The sequence below is a fragment of the Jaculus jaculus genome, chromosome 4, assembly GCF_020740685.1.
Source record: "Jaculus jaculus isolate mJacJac1 chromosome 4, mJacJac1.mat.Y.cur, whole genome shotgun sequence".
In the NCBI taxonomy this organism is placed as follows: Eukaryota; Metazoa; Chordata; class Mammalia; order Rodentia; family Dipodidae; genus Jaculus; species Jaculus jaculus.
In genome coordinates, this window is record NC_059105.1 from 70135919 (window position 1) to 70155292 (window position 19374).

Consider the following 19374-nt stretch of genomic DNA (forward strand, 5'->3'; position numbering starts at 1 on the left):
GGAAGCTTCCTTCCTACCTGCAGTGGTGTCCCTCTGCTGGCTGACTGTGTACAGTGGTGCTCAGGCCAAACGTGCTCAGTTCTGCCTCATTGGAACACAGTGTTTCTAAGTCCTGTAATTTGTCCTTTAATTCTGATTGAGTCACATATGACAAGTGAATGGGTGATTTGTTTCCAAAGGTGATGGTTGGTTACTCTACAGCCTTCATTTGCTTATTGCCCATCTGGTGTGTGAATGAGTGGTCCTTCTGGAGGTCCGCTGAGAAGGCTGGTTTAAGGAAGGCAGCTTCGGTGTTCACAGAGCTTATCTAATGTCCTCCTGAATATGGAAATCCATTTCCACCTTCTGGAAAAAAAAGCATAGACTGGCTGCATTTCCTATTTTAACTGCTGGACATATCTGCACATTGAGAATGTTTAAAAATTGGTCCATTGAAAGAGACTTGATAGATTTTTCTGGGCTACTTTATTTGCCTAGGAAGAAGTCACTGAGGAAACTTATTTCCCCTGACTCCAATTACTATTTTGGCTGAAGAGATGTCATTTTGAAAATTTAGATAAACACCCAAGTTTTCCATTTTTTAATCCCTCATACTGATGTGGCCGCAACATATATGCCTTACAACACTCAGTGGGAGTGGGGATTGTCAAGGAGGGTTCTGACAATATGCCAACAGTCAATCTTGGTAGACATCAATCTGCACTTATAACATTGTTGCATGTTAAGTTGAAGCACACACCAAAGGATGGAAATGGAAAAATAATTTTTGTGTGATATTGAGGATTGAATCCAGAGCATTTTACATATATACATACATACATTTTACATACATAATAGAATGCAAGCATTCTATTATGGAGCTATATCCTTAGCTCTCTTCTTACCTTTTTTTAAATATTTAATTTAATTTAATTTTTATTTACAAGAGAAAGAGAAAATAGGCATACCAGGGCCTCCCAGGGCCTCCAGCCACTGCAAACGAATTCTGGACACATGCACCACCTTGTGCATCTGGCTTATGTGGGTCCTGGGGAATTGAACCTTGCTCCTTTGGCTGTCTAGGCAAATGCCTCATCTGCAAAGTCATTTATCTAGCCCTTGTCTTACCTTTAATTTGAGCCAGCCAGAGTCTAAGTTGCCCAGGCTGTCCTTCATCCTACCCTGTATAGCACAAGCAGGCCTTGAACTTGGCAATCCTCTGGGCTCACCCTCCCAAGTAGATGGGATTACAGGTCTGCACCACCAGGCCCAGAAAAGGTTTATTGTCTACTTATGCCAAGTTTTGGTGGAAGCCAATCTGCCTACCTCCACCTTAGACTTATACCAGCCTGAACACCTTGTCTTCAGGGTTGCCACTCTCCAGGATCTGTGACAGACCTCATTTGAGTTTATAGGCCATTGGCCAGAAGTAGACACATGGTCTTTATCTCACTACAAGGAGGCTTGGAAAATGCAGGGAAATGCCTGGCTATTTAATGAGCCCTATTTTTTTTTTTAAATCTTATTTTCCTCTTATGCCACTGACTGTCCTTTTACATTTTTTTTCTCATATGTGGAACACTTTTAAGGCCATTTCATAGGGGACAGAACTCAGTCCCTTCCCATAATTGAAACCAGGAGTTCTGGGTCATGGGCAGTAGTAACTTCATCAATTCCACACGTGGTTCTTTTTGGTCTGGTCCCTTGTTTTATTTGTGTCTCTTGTCCTCAATAAAAACATAGCAGAAGTAAACAGTTAACTTCATTCTGTTCGGAATGAAAGAATTAAACTTTTGCAATCACTACCCTATAGAAATTCTGTAATGCCGTTGAGCTACCACGACACACCTTCACAAGACAGTACTGATTTCCTGTGTTGACCTGAAGGAATTACAAGTGGCCATTGCATACAGATACTGTCAAGGCCCAGCCTTGGTGCAGAGGAGATTTAAGTCAGGATACCACCCTGGAAAGAACTCTTGTTCTTCATTGTCCATGATCCAAGCCTTGGGCAGTGTGTTCATCTTCAAGTGAGGGGAGGGTACAGGGACATGTACACTTTCCTAAGCTTACTTGCTTTACAAGGTTTGGGGCCCAAGAGTTCTTTTTTTTTTTTTAAATTTTTTTTTGTTCATTTTTTATTTATTTATTTGAGAGCGACAGACACAGAGAGAAAGACAGAGAGGGAGAGAGAGAATGGGCGCACCGGGGCTTCCAGCCACGGCAAATGAACTCCAGATGCATGCACCCCCTTGTGCATCTGGCTAACGTGGGACCTGGGGAACCGAGCCTTGAACCGGGGTCCTTAGGCTTCACAGGCAAGCGCTTAACCACTAAGCCATCTCTCCAGCCCCCAAGAGTTCTTTAAAGCCTCGAACATCCACAGGGTTCTGGCATCTTTGGCTATATACCTGTTAGCCGATTGCCATTTAGGAAAAGAGAGTGACCATCGTGCCTCAGTCCCTTTCAGTTTGACATTATATACAGTTAACTTTTCTCATACTGCAGAATTTTGCCCTATATTTCCTTGCATGTCTTGCATTATACATCAACCAGTTCTTCACCAAGGTTCTCTTTCGCTTGCACAACCTTGCCATACCCAGGTAAAGACAGCCAATGTCACATCTCAGACGTTCTAGTTTGTAACCTTGTTGCTTGGCTTGTCAAGTTCAGAGGGCACATGATCTGCCTTTAGCTTTTCTCAGGTGACAGCTCTGCCCAGTGATTTGCCATTGCATAACTGGATCTCCTGACTGTTAAGCCAAATTGAGGTTTTTGATTTGGAAAGAGCAACTTCACTCATCACTATATATTATTGAGGGTAACTGATCCTAGCTGCTGCAAGTAACAAATCCCAAAGCCTCAATACTGTGACACAGCTCACTTCTTTCTCATTCATATGAAGCTTACACAGCCTCCTCCATCTGACAGCTATGTCTCCTGATAACGCCTAATTCAGTCCAGGGGTGACATATCTCACTTCCCATCCATAGTCCATTGGCTAGAATTAGTCACAAGATCCAAATTTAGTTGCACAGGGGTCTGGGAAATAGAGAGAAATGTGCGTTTATTCAGTGAGTCATTGCTCTTTCTGCCCTAGAGGGGAGTAATGCATCTGCCTCACAGGAGAATACTGACTTAAGTTATTTTAAATTACAGGTAGAAAACCAACCCCTAAACCTTGCACAGAAAATGAATATAAGTGTAGCAATGGTAACTGCATTTTGCAGCAATATGTGTGTGACGACGTCGATGACTGTGGTGACCGTTCTGATGAAATAGGCTGCAGTAAGTAAACACATGTTTTTCTATGTCACTGTGGGAAATCATAGTCACATAATTGTCATGAGTTTGTTTTCCTGACTGCAGGCAAGTACATGGCTTTGAGCCATTGTACTAAACATTCTATATGGGCCACTCATTTCATCCTTGTAACTGTTATTCAGATTTAAAAAAAGAAAAATCTTAGCCAGACGCATTGGCACATGCCTTTAATATCCAGCAGAGGTAGGGGTACTGTTGTGAGTTTGAGGCCAGCTTGAGACTATAGTGAGTTTCAGGTCAGCCTGGGATAGAGCAAGACCCTACCTTGCAAAACCAAAAATTAATAAATAAGTAAGTAAATAAATATTCTTAAGCCACTGCTTAAGTTGTGCAAGAGGATTTTTTTTATACACAGAAGGAAATGGTTACTTATCATCAAACAAGTGCGCATAGTTATCATTTTCTTAGTGTGAATATGGCCAGAGCACCTAAAATCTACTCAAGTTCTAAATTTCCAGGAATGGAAAGACAATTATTTTCTTTTAGTATCATTCAGATATAAAGAAAGTGAGTTGATATTAGATTGTTGACATTATTTCTGTGATTGTAACAATAGATTGACTTGCTGTTTCTTGGCGATTATTATTCTCTCCCCATGCAATAGAAACTAGAATGTCTGCCTTATAAACAAAATACCACATGCCTGGGTTTGTGAAGATGGTTGTTAGACAAGTGCTCTGTTGTAGTCAGCACCTTGTTACTGGGACATGTATCCAACTACATGCAGTTGACAGGAGGAACAGGTTTATTTCAGGCTTACAGATCCAGGGGAAGGTCCATCGTTGGTGGAAGAAGTTAGCTTCCTTTCATAGATGAAGCAGAGAGAAACCACCAAAACAGCCAGGACCACAAGCAAGGAGGAACCCACCATAACTCAACTGCTCTCCCCACACACACCTCTGGCCGGAGTTCAGATCCACCCCCCAAACATACCTTAGGGCTAGACTAAGTCTATAGGGCCATACATTTACACTGCCACATTCAAATTCCTACATGCTCTAACACTGAGCCACATGCCCAGTCACATTAGCAAATAACCACCCGCGGTTATTTGGCTGCAACGTTGATTGGGCAGGTATTCCTTCTGATGCTTCCAGTCTTCAGATGAAATTGTGAAACAGTTCCACAATGCTGTGTAATTTCTGCTCTTGTTAAGGGTTCTTGTAGACTCACTCAAGGGTCTAGAAACTGGACGTTCTAATCACATAGTAGATGTCAGAGTTGGGAGGAGATTATACGTTAGTTGTACACATGAGGCTCAGAGAGGTGGTGTGGCTGGATTAGGTTGCATTTGTTTATCAATGTAGCAGGGATGTGATTACCATCCTTACAGGGACTGGAAGATCTTAAGAGAATTATTATAAAAAGTCTGGCAACAAACTTGAAAGCTTATATGAAGTAGACAAATTCCTTACACTGAACCTGGCTCAAGAAGAAACAGAAAGTTGAATAGACTTCTTTCGGGCTTTGGTTATTGAATGTGCATGCAGGGACAGTGTTCTCTTGAATGGCATTATGCTTCCCTTGCTTTACTGATTTTCTGTTTGTTTTGAAGTATGGTCTCATTAGCCCAAGCTAACCTGAAAGTCACTTTGTAGCCCAGGCTAGCTTTGAACTAATGGTTCACCTTTCCTACCTCAGCATCTCAAGTGCTGTGATTATAGACATGACCCACCATGCCTCGTTATTTTTCTACTCATTGAAATTCAATATTGTTAATTTACTAAAACTATATAAAGTAGGGCTGGAAAGGTGGCTTAGCAGTTAATGTATTTGCCTGCAAAGCCAAAGGACCCAGGTTCAATTCCCCAGGACCCCAGCCACATGCACAAGGTGGCGTTTGCATCAGTAGTTCATTTGCAGTGGCTAGAGGCCCTGCTATGCCCATTCTCTTTCTTTTTCTCTCTCTCTCTCCTTTTTTTCCCTCTGTCAAATAAATAAATAAATACTAAATAAAACTATATAAAGTAATACAGTTATACCATGAGGGACCCTGAAGTGTGGTTATACTCATCTCAGCGTATATTATAGAAGACAGTGACACAAGTCTATTTGATGTGAGAGAAGGAACCAAGAGATCCCACAACTTCCTATGACAAAGGTAGATGACATCAGGCATTGCCAGAGCTCAGACTACAGATCTACTATTCTGGGAAGGCTCACCTCTGGGTGCTGTATAGGAGTGTCTGCCCAGGTGGCTCGCTCCTTGTATTTGTAATGCTGGGATTTTTTTTTTTTTTTTTCAGATCTCGGAGACAAAAGAACATGTGCTGAAAATGTATGTGAACACAATTGTACCCAGCTGAGTGGAGGAGGATTTATCTGCTCTTGTAGAACTGGGTTCAAAGCTGGTACTCTGGACAGAAATTCTTGCCAAGGTATAATATTTTCCCTTCAATCATTATTCAGAGAACCTTATATTTTCAAGGTTCTAATTAAAACACCAAAGTGTTTCCTCAATGGGAATAAACTCATCGTTCCTGGGCACTAAAATTCTCATGTGCCAGTTGATGGTTTTCTCTGCATGTCTTACTCACGCCTGGCTGAGAACAGAGAGGCAGCGCATGCTCGGTAATGTACGGAACTGAGATGCATGATGGTCTTGTTGATGATGGCTTATTGCAGCAGTGTGCAAAGTCAAAGAACAAGACCTACAAGATGAGAAAGCTTACTGTCTTCATCTTCAGCCAACTGCACACACTTATTACACACCTCCTCAGGCGAGGAATAAGTGAGTTCTAGAGTGTGATGTTAGAAGTAGTCAGTGGTGAGTGTGAGTTGAGGTATCGTTTATGTGATTTATACCATACCTTTATATCATACTCAGATGCTTATTAAAGCTTAAGAACTGAATTGAAAGACCAAATCAACGAGTCTTGCTCTGGAAGCTACAAAGTCATACCGAATATTGAGATCATCGATGCTTTCTGCTAGGAAAAATAGTAGAGCAAAAATTGCTCTAGTAATCCCAGCACTTGGAAGGCAGAGGTAGGAGGATGGCTGTGACTTCAAGGTCAGCCTGGAGCTATAGCTACAGAGTTCCAGGTCAGCCTGGGCTGGAGTGAAGACCCTACCTCAAAAAAATTGCTCTATTATTTTATGAAGTTTTCCTTGTCCTGATTTAGTTATACCTGTCTCAGTTGGGGCTTTAGGTTCAATGATACATGAAAAGAAACCATCTAAGAAGAAGCATGGGAAACAGCAAGAAATGTACCACACATGCTGATTTTTTTTTAAAAATCTGCACTGTTCACGGTCCTCATTGCTTCTGAATATGAATCTAAACAAAAACAGGTTCTCTGAAGAATAGATCAGAATGTATGTTGCATATTTGGTTTTATTTTGCCTGCAGATATCGATGAATGTGAGGAATTTGGGGTTTGTCCTCAAAGCTGTCAAAATTCCAAAGGAAGTTATGAATGTTTTTGCGCGGATGGCTTCACGTCTATGAGCGCCCACCATGGAGAACGGTGTGCTGCTAATGGTATGACGGGCTCATGCTGGGAAATCAACTTCTAATATTCTCTTCTAATATTCTCTTTCCTCCTCTGCCAGCTTACACACTGAATACGTAAGTAAAATTAAAAGTCAGATACTTAGGTATCATTGTAGAATTAGCCTCTTGCCAACCTGGATAGAAACTTCAAAAAGTAGACAGGTATCAGCTTGCAGGAGATAAGAAAACTTGCAGTGGGATGTTGACCAATAGAGAGAAATGGATGAGGCCCCCTAACTCCCAGTCAACGGAGGCCAAGGTTTGAGGCCTTATAAGCCAAGATAATCACAAAACTCTGATCTGGGAGAAATCAAGGACGGACACTCTGCTGACATGCCCCTTACTGCCCATGGTCTGCTGCTGGTCCTGGGCCTAAGGGAGACTGGTGCTTTCTGAACTTCGGCCATTAGCTTCACATTAATGTCAGGCCAAATAAAAATAAATAAATGCTAGATAGAAATGGCAAAAGGAAAAAGAGTATAAGTCAGAGGCATTATGTTCAGAAATTTCATCCCAGTTAAGGGATAAATTTTATATTTATTTATTTATTTATTTATTTATTTATTTATTTATTTATTTTGGTTTTTCAAGGTAGGGTCTCACTCTAGCCCAGGCTGACCTGGATGGAATTCACTATGGAGTCTCAGGGTGGCCTCGAACTCATGGCAATCCTCCCACCTCTGCCTCCTGAGTGCTGGGATTAAAGGCGTGCGCCACCATGCCCGGCATAAATTTTATTTTTGAATTTGGTGACTTTTATTGTACAATTCCAAAATTTTTTTTTTGCTTGTTTGTTGGTTTTCCAAGGTAGGGTCTCACACTATCTAGCTCAGGTTGTTCTGGAATTCACTATTTATTCCCAGGGTGGCCTTGAACTCATGGCTATCCTTCTACCTCTGCCTCCGGAGTGCTGGGATTAAAGAAGTGTGCCACCATGCCCAGCTCTCCAAAAGTTTCATCTAATATAAATTAGACCTAAGTTTGACTAGCCCATCTAGTATCCTGTCCTCCACACCAACATGAAGGCATTTGAACAGTTGGCCTGGTAATTTAAGCAGCAAATTTTCAAATGTTTAAGTCATCTTATTAAGGCAATGACTGAAATAAATTAGAATATTCACATAAACATAATGTCAAGGCTGAGGATATTAAAAAACTGAACTTTGAAAAGTTACTTAAATTGCATTTGATTGGCATTTTTCAAGTAAACTGAGTTTTACAAATTCTACGGAAACATCTTTGGACGAGTCAGCATTGAAAGAACTACTTTAGTTTAAAAAAAAAAACAAACAAAACCCTACTTAACAAATTGGCTTTCCCCCGCCTTTTCATTAGCTAGAAGCTAAATTGAGCCACAGAGATGATTACCTGCTAAGAGAATCACAAAACCTGTCAGTCAGTAGTGAGGACTGAGCACTGAGTGAGGCTTTGAATGTTGTATTTCTTCTGTGAGACTGAATATCCACAATCTAGTCAGTGGATGATGAAAAAAATCCATTGAAAATGAGGACTCTGCTGTGGTCTCAGTCTGGCCTAAACTGCCACTGAGATAAACGAAAAACTGCCTTGTCCACCATGTGTGGATTTTGTAACTCAGTGAGATGGTCAGCTTTGTTCATAGTTTCCTATAAAACTCATTTTTAGGGCTGGAGGAGATGGCTTAGCAGTTAAGCGCTTGCCTGTGAAGCCTAAGGACCCCGGTTCGAGGCTCGGTTCCCCAGGTCCCACGTTAGCCAGATGCACAAGGGGGCGCACGCGTCTGGAGTTCGTTTGCAGTGGCTGGAGGCCCTGGCGCGCCCATTCTCTCTGTGTCTCTCTGTCTGCCTCTTTCTCGCTCTGTTGCTCTCAAATAAATAAATAAAATAAATAAACAAAATAAAAAAAAAACTCATTTCTAAAAATAAGGATACCTGGTGTGCATTTTATGTTCTACTCTTAAAAAGTTCCAGTAGATAAATAGTAGCAGTCCTTTGTCCCTCACCATCCCCCTGTTTTTTAAACAGGAAATCCTCCTCTGTTGCTCCTGCCTGAGAATGTTCGAATTCGAAAGTACAATGTGTCATCTGAAAAGTTCTCAGAATATCTTGAGGAGGAGGAACATATCCAGACTCTTGACTATGACTGGGACCCCGAGGGCATGGGCCTCAGTGAGTAGAAAGTGGCGTTGGCCGCTGCTGCTAACCGACTTTGTCGCATTTTGGGGGAAATTGCTTTCTGGGCGTGCTCACGTGTGGGTGGGAGGCGGGCATGAGCGTTCCTCCACAGCCCGCCCGGAGAGGCCGAGACAGCTCTCCGTTCAGTCCTCGCCTTTCCGCCTCCCTCTGGATCTCCCTCTGCTGTTCTTTGCTGTGCTTGCTGTGAGCTTCCAGGAAGTTCTCCTGCCTCCACTCCATCTGGTCACCAGTGTACTGGGATTTCAGAAGCCCACCGTGGCTTTTCTTCATGGGTTCTGGGGAGATCAAAGTCAGGCCCGAGAGGCAAGTGCTTTATATACACTACGTCATCTCTCCGGTCCAAAATCAACTGTATTTTGTTGTCTGAATGGAAGTAGAAACTACTGTCCAGCACACTGGAGCTCTTGCCTTTCCTGTCTTCCCCACCTCTTCTTACATTTTAATATCTCCTTGTCTTTGCTCATGCAACTCTTTTTTTGTCTACACCATTGAACCCTTAGCAAATTTCTTTTCAAACCCTGAGCTCCAGGTTCACTCCTGGAACAGGTCTGTGAATCCTCTCCCATGAACCAATGCTTCTACTAAAATACATGTCACACTGAGTTTTGTAGCTAATTGTCACATTTTTTTCCCCTTACCTCCTAACACTGTGCTCTTTGGAGGTGGAATCTAATTCTTCTCTGGGTGCCAGGCACCTGACCTAACATCTCCTGCAGGCAGGGTATTCAGTGAAGAACTCGAGTGAAAAAAAAAATAGTGAATACTGCCCGGACTGGCTCAGTGACATATGCCTTCTGCATCAGCATGAGTGTCTGAGGGGATGGAACCACTGGAGTTTGAATCTCCAGAGCCCACATAAAAGCTGGGTGTGGCATTGCATACGCGTAAGCCCGGTCTTGCACAGTGGAACAAAGAGACCAGGGGATTACCTGGGTTTATGAAGAACAACAAACTCCTATTTCAGTAAGAGACCATGGCTCACCTAAGAATGGGTGGAAGAGCAATGGAGTGGAACAAGTAACGTTAGGCTCTGGCTCCCTCGGGCAAGCGTCCCTGCCACAGCTGAGCACGGGGGAGGCTGCAGGGCCACTTAGGCCTGCATGCACCACACCACACAGCACATACGCATATGACACTCAGACACCCCCCACGTTACACCCACAAAGCCACGCAAGCAAGCAACATACGCAAATAAATAAGTAATAAATGCCTATCTGAGCCTTTTCTTGTCTGCCTACAAACTCCTCTAGCCTTGCCTCGCTCATCTTCTAGCTCTATGATTTAAAGAATTCACAGCCCACGTATGACAGATTTGGAGGTTTGAGTATACTGATGGACGTGGTCGGAGTACACAGGCACTAGATGTTGTTTTTTTTTTTTTTACTGATGTCCCTAACATGAAGGTATGTGTTCCTTTGTAGGTGTTGTATATTACACTGTGCTGGGACAGGGCTCTGAATTTGGTGCTATCAGACGAGCCTACATCCCTGGCTTCGAATCTGGCAGCAATAATCCCATACGTGAAGTTGACCTGGGCCTGAATTACATCATGCAGCCTGACGGACTAGCGGTCGACTGGGTTGGAAGGTAAAGTTGCCACACGTTTCCCTCTTGCCTACTCTGTCTCGCTGGTGAGCACTCTCTCCTCACCCATAGTACACGAGTTCAGCCTCTAACTGGCATTGGAAAACTTAGCAGCTGGTGCTGCAACTTGCCTTGGCCCCCAAAACCAACTCTGCTTGCCCCAGTGTATCATATAAACACTGTCCATTCCTATATTCTATATGTGCCATGGAGAAAACATGTCAGTCAAGATTCTGCGTTGTATATGAGAGCTCTCTTGCTCCCTAAATACTCAACCACAAGAGTAACTTTGATTATAGCAGCACCGCTTATTTTATGAAAGAATGGGACAGGCTTACACCTCTCCAAGCAAATTAGCTGGAATCAAACCTTTTCTTCTACAATAAATATGTAGGGGAGGAACAATCCACAATTTGGAGAGCTATCTGATGCCATTGGGGAATTTGACTTCCCCTCTTAACCTCTGGCCTAGAGTGACTAGAGCTGTGGGCTTTGTTCTGTTCTTTTAGACCTTCTAGTATCTTTTGGCTCAGGTATCCTTTCTGGGGACCTGAGGTCCATCGCTTGGGTGGTGACTAGCTCAGAACCTTATGCATGGTCTTCCTAAGGTAGATGCACAAGATGTAGGCTCGTGTGGAACTATGCGCCGGTAGTCATGTGCACAGGAGCTCAAGTCTTCTGACTCTTTGTGTCCTTGAAAATGGACTAATAATGGGGAAATGTTTGAGAGGGAAGCCTACAGGCTCATTGCTGTTCTGGAGCATGGAGAGTCATTTGAACTACAAATTCATTTTCGCCTTTTAACAGTCTTGTCTAGTATTCTTGGGAGACTTGTGTTCCTCTGAAGAAGTTAATTGGGTCTCTGTTGTGCCTTTAGGATAGCAGGAGACTCACCCTCAGCATTTTCTGTCAGGAAACGGGGCCTTAGAGAACCATTACTGCGACCTTCTGTCTTCTCTTAATGAGTGAGGGCATCAAGAAACTTCCAGGCTATGTCTGCTGTAAGGGGCTAAGACTTGCAGCCTCAGAAGTGGAAAGAGGGCCAGGGTGGTCTTGCTGGATGTGTGGGGACTGATGCCACATTCATTGATTTCCCCAAGGGCTCTTGCTGAGGAGGAAATAGACTCATGAGCAGTAAGAAAGGATCAGCTCAAAAGTGTCTTTGGATTTCTACCTGTCTCATAACAGTTCAGATATAAAGCCGTTTCGATTTCTGCACTCAGCTCTGCTGCTTTAGCTGTTGTGGTTAATTGTGCAGCAGTCCCTCCATTCCTCACTCTTGCATATGTAACCTTGGCTGAAGAGCTGTGGGGCACTGTTTGCAGGCATCTGTTTTGCGCCCAGAATTCACACACTAAATTTTCTTGTGTCCAAACTTCTGAAATGAGCAGTCTACACTCATTTAACATTATCTTTGAATTCAGGCATATTTACTGGTCAGATGCCAAGAGCCAACGGATTGAGGTGGCTACGCTTGATGGAAGGTACAGAAAGTGGCTGATTACTACCCAACTGGATCAGCCAGGTGCAATTGTTGTGAATCCTAAGCTAGGGTAAGTATATTCTCTACTGGATCCTAAAATTATGACCTGGAATGAATGATTTTTTTTCCCTTTAGACATTTGTATATAAAATACTATGATTCTTTGATTCTACTGTTTTCCATCGGCTATCTTCTGTCCTAGAAACTCAGCAGTGACACTGGGGAAGTGCTTGCTGAGATTAACCTTTAATGTGGCCCTGAGCCAACACCCAGTTTTGCTTCTTGTGTCTCACATACCTCAAGAGTATAAAGTATAAAGAGAGCAGTATTGAGTTGTCAGGTCCCTGGACTGTTGTGCTCCCCCACTGCAGAAGTAGGGAGGTACCACTAGGTGAGATGCTTCAGTGACCATTTCTGTTACAGGCTTATGTTCTGGACAGATCAGGGAAAAGAACCTAAAATCGAGTCTGCCTGGATGAATGGGGAACACCGCAGTGTTTTGGTTTCTGAGGACCTTGGTTGGCCAAATGGCCTTACCATAGATTATCTGAATGGTGACCGGATCTATTGGAGTGACTCAAAGGAGGATGTAATTGAAACCATAAAATATGATGGGACTGACAGAAGAATCATTGTAAATGAAGGTTAGAATGGGTCATAATTTAATATACTGAGTAATTAGTTAACATTTCTAATCTCTTTGCTCTATTTCTCAAGAACCACTGATCTTTGGAAATGGTTTGTCTAGTCCTTGCCCTTCAACTCTCAGCTGCTAAATTAAATGCAAAGGAATCCATTAGCAAAAATCATAACTGAGATAAACAAGATCTATATTAGGCTGCTCGAAGGTGGCATTTTGTTTTTCTGATACCAGTGCACATCCAGCTTCATATTTATATAATATATATTCCCTCCCCCACAAGGTAGGGTCTCACTATAGCCCAGGCTGACCTGGGATTCACTCTCTAGTCTTAGGGTGACCTCGAACTCACAGTAATCCTCCTACGCCTGCCTCTTGACTGCTAGGATTAAAGGCGTGCCCCACCACGCCCAGCCCAGCTGCCCCTAGACATATTAATTTTCCATGTGCTAGATTGCTCATTATATACATCTGGAAAGGAAAGAACTTTTTAATTTGCAGAATTGCAATGATTCCATATATGGCACATTTGCTTGTCTAAATAATAGTGTCTGTCTGGGGTTTAGCAATTAAGGCTCTTGTCTGCAAAGCCTAATGACCCAGGTTTGATTCCCTGGTACCCACATAAAGACAGTTGCACAAAGTGGTGCATGCATCTGGCATTTGTTTGCAGTGGCTTGAAGCCCTGGTGTGCTCTGTTTCTCTCTGCTTGGAAATAAGTAAAAGTATTTTAAAAATAGTGTCTTATTTTCAGAGGAAAAAAACCCCTCTGCTTTATAGTTGTTTTCCAAAAATGGAATAGAACCTGCAGTTTGAAAGGAAACTAGTAACTAGTGTCAGATAGTTTGCATTAGTCCAGTTAATTTCTGTCATCTAGATATCCATGTGCAGCGCTTTATAAGTCACATGCATAGGAAGTTTGCCCGAATACTCCTGGACTTTTAAGGCATCATTATTCAAACAGGGTATTGTGCTTCATTAACTCTTTCTTGTTTCTGTTTTTTTCACGGAACAGCAATAAAGCCTTTCAGTCTGGATGTCTTTGAAGACCAGTTATATTGGGTTGCCAAGGAGAAGGGAGAGGTGTGGAAACAAAACAAATTTGGGAAAGGACAGAAAGAGAAAATGCTAGTAGTGAATCCTTGGCTTACTCAAGTTCGAATCTTTCATCAGCTCAGATACAATCAGTCAGGTAATCACCAGTCTTGGAAAGAGATGCTCCTTAGGATGGCTACATTGTTTGAAAACAATGATATTGGGGTATTCTTGGTACATGATAGGTGTGTGTGTGTGTGTGTGTGTGTGTGTGTGTGTGTGTGTTGTGAACATTTGTGTGTTTGTGGGTATTGGCTGAAGGAAGATAAGGTTGGAGGTTGAACAAAATTATGCAAATCATGAGCAGTAAAAATAACTAAAGTGAAAAAAATTAGTCCTTTATTCCTTAGTAATAATTCTTCACTACTCTATATGAATTCCTTCCCCTTTTATCTATCTATCTATCTATCTATCTATCTATCTATCTATCTATCCACAGTACTGCTTCCTATATTATTCTAAGTCATGGGCCATCGCTATATGGAGTAAGAGGAAAGGGATAAGCATTTGTGAAGTATAGCATCTGCTACTTCAAGTAATCTCCTTATAAAAAACTTTTATTCTCAAGTAAAGGAACCAAGGCTGAGCCATTTAATAACTTGTGTGCATTCAACTACTGGATGAGTTTTATTAGTCTTTTGAACCATTTAAGTTGCTTAGCACAGGCTTGAGATTAGGTCTTGAACCAGATAGATACCCACCTTCCAAACCTGCTGGATCAATAAAGGAGATGAGTGGGAACAGTGAAAACTGTGAGTGCTATAGAAATAGCATGGAGGGACTCCACCACCCTAGTGGGGTGGCAAGGATGGTAGCATAAGTGAGGTGTGCATCAGGGTAATGTGGCCTAGAGGTGTTGGGGTGCTTTCTGGACATGGCCATTGCCAGGCAGAACCATACCCAGTTGATAGGTGTACCTTGGATGGAATATTAACTCTCCCATCCAGACCTGACTGTATTTTTATTGCTTCCCAGTGACCAATCCTTGCAAACAAGTCTGCAGCCACCTCTGCCTCCTGAGACCTGGAGGATACAGCTGCGCCTGTCCCCAAGGCTCCAGTTTCCTCAGTGGCAGCACTGTTGAATGTGATGCAGGTGAGATCACTACCTGGGCATCTCTGGGACCTTCAATTATGTTCCAGTGATCCTGAGAATCATTCACTAAAATCTGAAGAGTTACACATCCTAAATTCCTAACTCTAAATTTATGTTATGCTGTCCCAGAAAGAATTTATCCAGCTCCCTAAATTCTTTAAGACAGAGACCCATGTTTCTGAAGTGCAAAAAACTTATACCATGCAGGGTGTGGCTAGAGGATGTTCATGCTCACTTCATTTCTGTACTGAAGAGGGAGCAGTGTTTGAAAGTTACCTTGCATTGTTGGGAGATAAACATCAGAATAAGGAAGCAGAGATTTCATCCTGTGGGGGAAGCAAACGAACAGGGAGCCACTGACTCGTCCCATTAAGAGGAAGAACTCAGTGTGAAAATGCTCTTTCCCAACCCCTTGCTTGCACTTAACAACATTCCTGGGCAAGATTCCAGAATTTTGTGCAATATGTTGAATAAAGTGATAATAAGCTTCTCAGGTTTGTTTTATACCGAGGAGGGTTCATTATGGCAGTCACTGTAGAAGGTGTTACCTGCTATTTTCTATTGAGATTACCATTTAAAAGAAACCTTAGCTAAAGTAAGTGCATTAATGATGACAGTCATCCCACGCAGGGCCCTGGTTTGGTATATTCATCAATGTATTAGTTCAGTAAGTATTTACTAAATGCCTATTATAAGTGCCCCTCTCTAGGTGAGCTTCTTGCTACCAGGACAGCACACAGAGAAACCCATACATATGTAATGAGTCAGGTAGCAAAAGCACAGTGGAGAAAGTAGGGTGGGTAAGAGGTATGGGTGGCATGGTTGTGCGTGGTCGTCTGGACAGATTGTTAGGAATGGCCTCTCTGAAAAGGGAATGTTGCGTAGACACCAAAATTGAGGGACTGAGCCTAGAGGGTAGCCAAACTCCTCCAACACCCACTTACTCAGCAGGATGTGGAGGCTGAGCAGTGGTTCAGAAGATGGGCAGTTTGGAAGTTGTAGCGCGGTACCTGTGCATCTATTTCTGTGTGTCTGTCTGTTGCCTGATCTGCTGCCTATGCTCTGGAGCTAATGGCAGTAGCTTTCAGGTATCCCTAAATTAAACTGTTGAATGCCTCATAGGAGAGAACTGGGAGGACTTCAAGGGAAGATGTGTTAAGAGAGACTCTTTCTTACACAAAGACCTTCTAAGTATTAACATATGCTGTGAACTTAGCAGACTGGGGTACTATAAACTACCTCCTTCTTTCCATTGACAAAATGCATATTACCTCTGGAAATCACTTGACTTAGGGCGAGTGATGCCTCGGCAGGGAGCCTGGCTGGCTTGACTTTACCGGAGCTGGGCAGGTCTGCATGCTCTGGGTGCTCTGCTCACCACGGCTAACACACACATGGCTTTTCCTCTCTGCAGCCATTGAACTTCCCATCACCATGCCTCCTCCATGCAGGTGTATGTACGGAGGAAACTGCTATTTTGATGAAAATGGCCTCCCTAAATGCAAGTAAGTCTGACTGTTGAGGTCCCAGCGGTAGGCCCTAGGCAATCTAAGACCATGATGGAGCCAGGGAGACAAGTGCCAGAGCCTTGCTCTTTCACTGTCTCTAAGCAGCCCATCTTCCTTAGGGTGGAGGGGCGGGGTTAGGCCCACAGCGGGAGCTAAGGCTTCTCAAACTACTGGGCAGAAGAGTCAGCTGGCGCAAATGCCCATGTGCAATCTCAGGAACCCTACATTTGTAATGTGCTCTGGGGGCGTCACACGTGGGGTGCTGCATTTTGAGGAGCAAACAGTTAGGTGGAGGGCAGCAAGTTTCCTGGATGGTGACTTAGGCCTGTGGCAGGTCAGTTGTGAGCAGAGCTTCGTCAACAAGGCACAGGGAGGTTCAGAATGAGGAAGGCTGGAGAGAGAACAGAGAGCTCGTCAGAGGAATGAACAGAGCAGAGATGACTCCAGGAGATGGCCCCGTAGGTGCTGCTCCATGGACAGAGAATTCCTGGAGTACGGCGCCTGCGCCTCACTGTTCTGGAGGCAGGTTAAACAGCCGTGCTGAAGAGCCCACTGTCTGTTCCACTGCGTCAGCCTCTGAATGTGCTTAGCAGATTATAGTAGAGCCTGTGATGGCAAAGGGGTCGGTGACTGGTTGTCCTTGTGCTTTCAGATGTTCTAGTGGCTACACTGGAGAACACTGTGAGCTTGGGCTCTCCAGAGGAGCCTCTCCGGGAACAAGTAAGTTTCATGAATACGAGCCACGGCCTCCACTGAGCGCTGCCGCATAGTCTTTATAGCCCCGTGTTTGCGCGATGAATGGCTCTGGCCTCGGCTCGGCTCGGCTCGGCTCGGCTCGGCTCGGCTCGGCTGCTGCGTTTGCTGGCTCTTCTGTCTGCTGATGTCTTCCTGCTTCTTCTCTTTGGCAGCAATGGCTGTGCTGTTGACCTTCCTTCTCATCATCATCATTGGCGCGCTGGCTGTCGTTGCGTTTTTCCACTATAAGAAAACTGGCTCTCTCTTGCCTGCTCTGCCCAAGCTTCCGAGGTCAGTTTCGTTAGGGGAGTATTGAGTTTAGAACTTTGTTTTGACATAGCCATGTGAGTTTTTTTTTTTTAAGTGCAATATATAGTTCATATATTCTGTAGAAACAAAAGGTACTATATTTTTTTTCTTTCTTTTTGAGGCAAGATGTCCTATAGCCTACTTATTTGAAAGGGGGGTGATGAGAGGAAAGAATGGAGGGAGAGGGTGAGAGCATGAAAATAGGCATACCAGGACTTCTTGATGCTGCAAAGAAACTCCAGATGCATACATCAATCTGGTGTTACATGAGTACTGGGGAGTCAAACCTAGGCCATGGAGCTTTGCAAGCAAGCTCCTTTAACCACTGAGCCATCTCTCCAGCCCTAGGCTTTTAAATTTAATTTTAATGATTTGCATGTTTGTGTGCGTGCATGCGTGTGTGTGTGTGTGTGTGTGTGTGTGTGTGTGTGTATAAGAGAAAAAGAAAGAGCTATTCTCTTGCTATTGCAAACAAATGCATGTCAGGTTCTATGATCTCAGATCTCATGGTTAGGGACTTGCTACCATATGTGTGAATTCAGGGTAGGAATGTGAAGGAAAAGTAATCATTGCTGAGATTTTGAAAAATAACAACATATTGCTTTGCTTCCTTATAGCTTAAGCAGTCTTGCCAAACCCTCTGAAAATGGAAATGGAGTGACCTTCAGATCAGGGACAGATGTTAGCATGGATATTGGAGTATCTGCTTTTGGCCCTGAGTCTGCTATTGACAGATCCATGGCAATGGTGAGTATGACTTCCCTGTGAAGGTTTGAAGGTTATCATTTCACTGTTTCACAGAAGAAACACTGCTTTTTAAAATATTTTATTTTATTTGACAGAGAGAGAGAGAATGGGCATGCCAGGGCCTCTAGCCACTGCAAATGAACTCCAGATACATGCACCCCCTTGTGCATCTGGCTAACGTGGGTCCTGGGGAATCGAACCTGGGTCATTTGGCTTTGCAGGCTGGAGAGATGGCTCCATAGTTAAGGCACTTGCATGTAAACCCTAATGGCTTGGGTTCAATTTCCCAGGACCCACGTAAAACCATACACACAAAGTGGCACATGCATTTGGAGTTTGTTTGCAGTGACTAGAGGCCCTAGCATGCTCATTCTCTGTCTGTCTCTGATTATAAATAAAATGAAAAAAAAAAAGTAAAGAAGAAAAATAGAGACTATGGAGATGGCTCAACAGGTAAGGGTGCTGGCTGTGAAAGCATAAGGGCCTGCTTTGTTCTGAGTTTCATCGCTCTGCTCCCACATAAATAGCTGTGTGTGACCACACACACTTGTGACCTCAGTTCTGTTGGGAGTGGAGACTAGATACTAGCTGGATCTCACTGGTCAGCGAGTATGATGGAAATAATAGGAGCTCCAGGCTCACTGTGAGACTGTGTATTATGTAAACATGGATGAGCTATAGAAGAAGACATCCAGTGTTTTTCTCTGGCCTCTGCTCATGCATGCACAGGCCACACACACATACACATGCATGAGCATATACCACACACTCATGCAAGAAAAAAAAAAAATGACTGTTCTCAAACATTTAAGTAAAGAAAAAAATCTGCCCTGTATAGGCCAAGTTAAAAAGCATTAGGCTTGTTGCAGAAATACTTCTAAAAACATTAATAACTGATAAAATTCTAATTCTCTAAGTCACACTGGACCATACAGATTTAGAATTAATTAAGATTCCAATCTTAATGAATTTTTTAGTGTTTTATTAGTTGGGGCAAGAACATGATAGTTTGCTTTTATTTGCTTGAGACAGGGTTTCACAATGCTGCCTAGGCTGACCTTGAACTCTCAGCAGTCCTCCTGCCTAAAAATACACGATCACACATTTTTCTCTTTCCCTCCTTTTTTCCTGTTCAGCCATTCACCTTTTTCTCCATTTTTCTACCCCAGTGTCAAGTGGGCTGTGTACTTTATGGAACCCTGGAA

At 43.2% G+C, this 19374-nt stretch overlaps 1 protein-coding gene across 1 annotated transcript in view; it reads left to right on the forward strand.

Annotated features, from left to right (window-relative positions):
• The window catches only part of Lrp2 (LDL receptor related protein 2), a 180505-nt gene that overhangs the window by 156858 nt on the left and 4273 nt on the right, over window positions 1-19374 (forward strand). Inside the window, exons 63-75 of the mRNA XM_045147772.1 lie at window positions 3139-3267; window positions 5550-5681; window positions 6656-6787; window positions 8803-8946; window positions 10395-10560; window positions 11982-12110; window positions 12464-12684; window positions 13696-13872; window positions 14751-14870; window positions 16285-16375; window positions 17031-17098; window positions 17287-17404; window positions 18040-18169. Of these exons, the coding sequence (XP_045003707.1) occupies window positions 3139-3267; window positions 5550-5681; window positions 6656-6787; window positions 8803-8946; window positions 10395-10560; window positions 11982-12110; window positions 12464-12684; window positions 13696-13872; window positions 14751-14870; window positions 16285-16375; window positions 17031-17098; window positions 17287-17404; window positions 18040-18169 (1757 nt within the window). The remainder of the gene's footprint in view (window positions 1-3138; window positions 3268-5549; window positions 5682-6655; window positions 6788-8802; window positions 8947-10394; window positions 10561-11981; window positions 12111-12463; window positions 12685-13695; window positions 13873-14750; window positions 14871-16284; window positions 16376-17030; window positions 17099-17286; window positions 17405-18039; window positions 18170-19374) is intronic.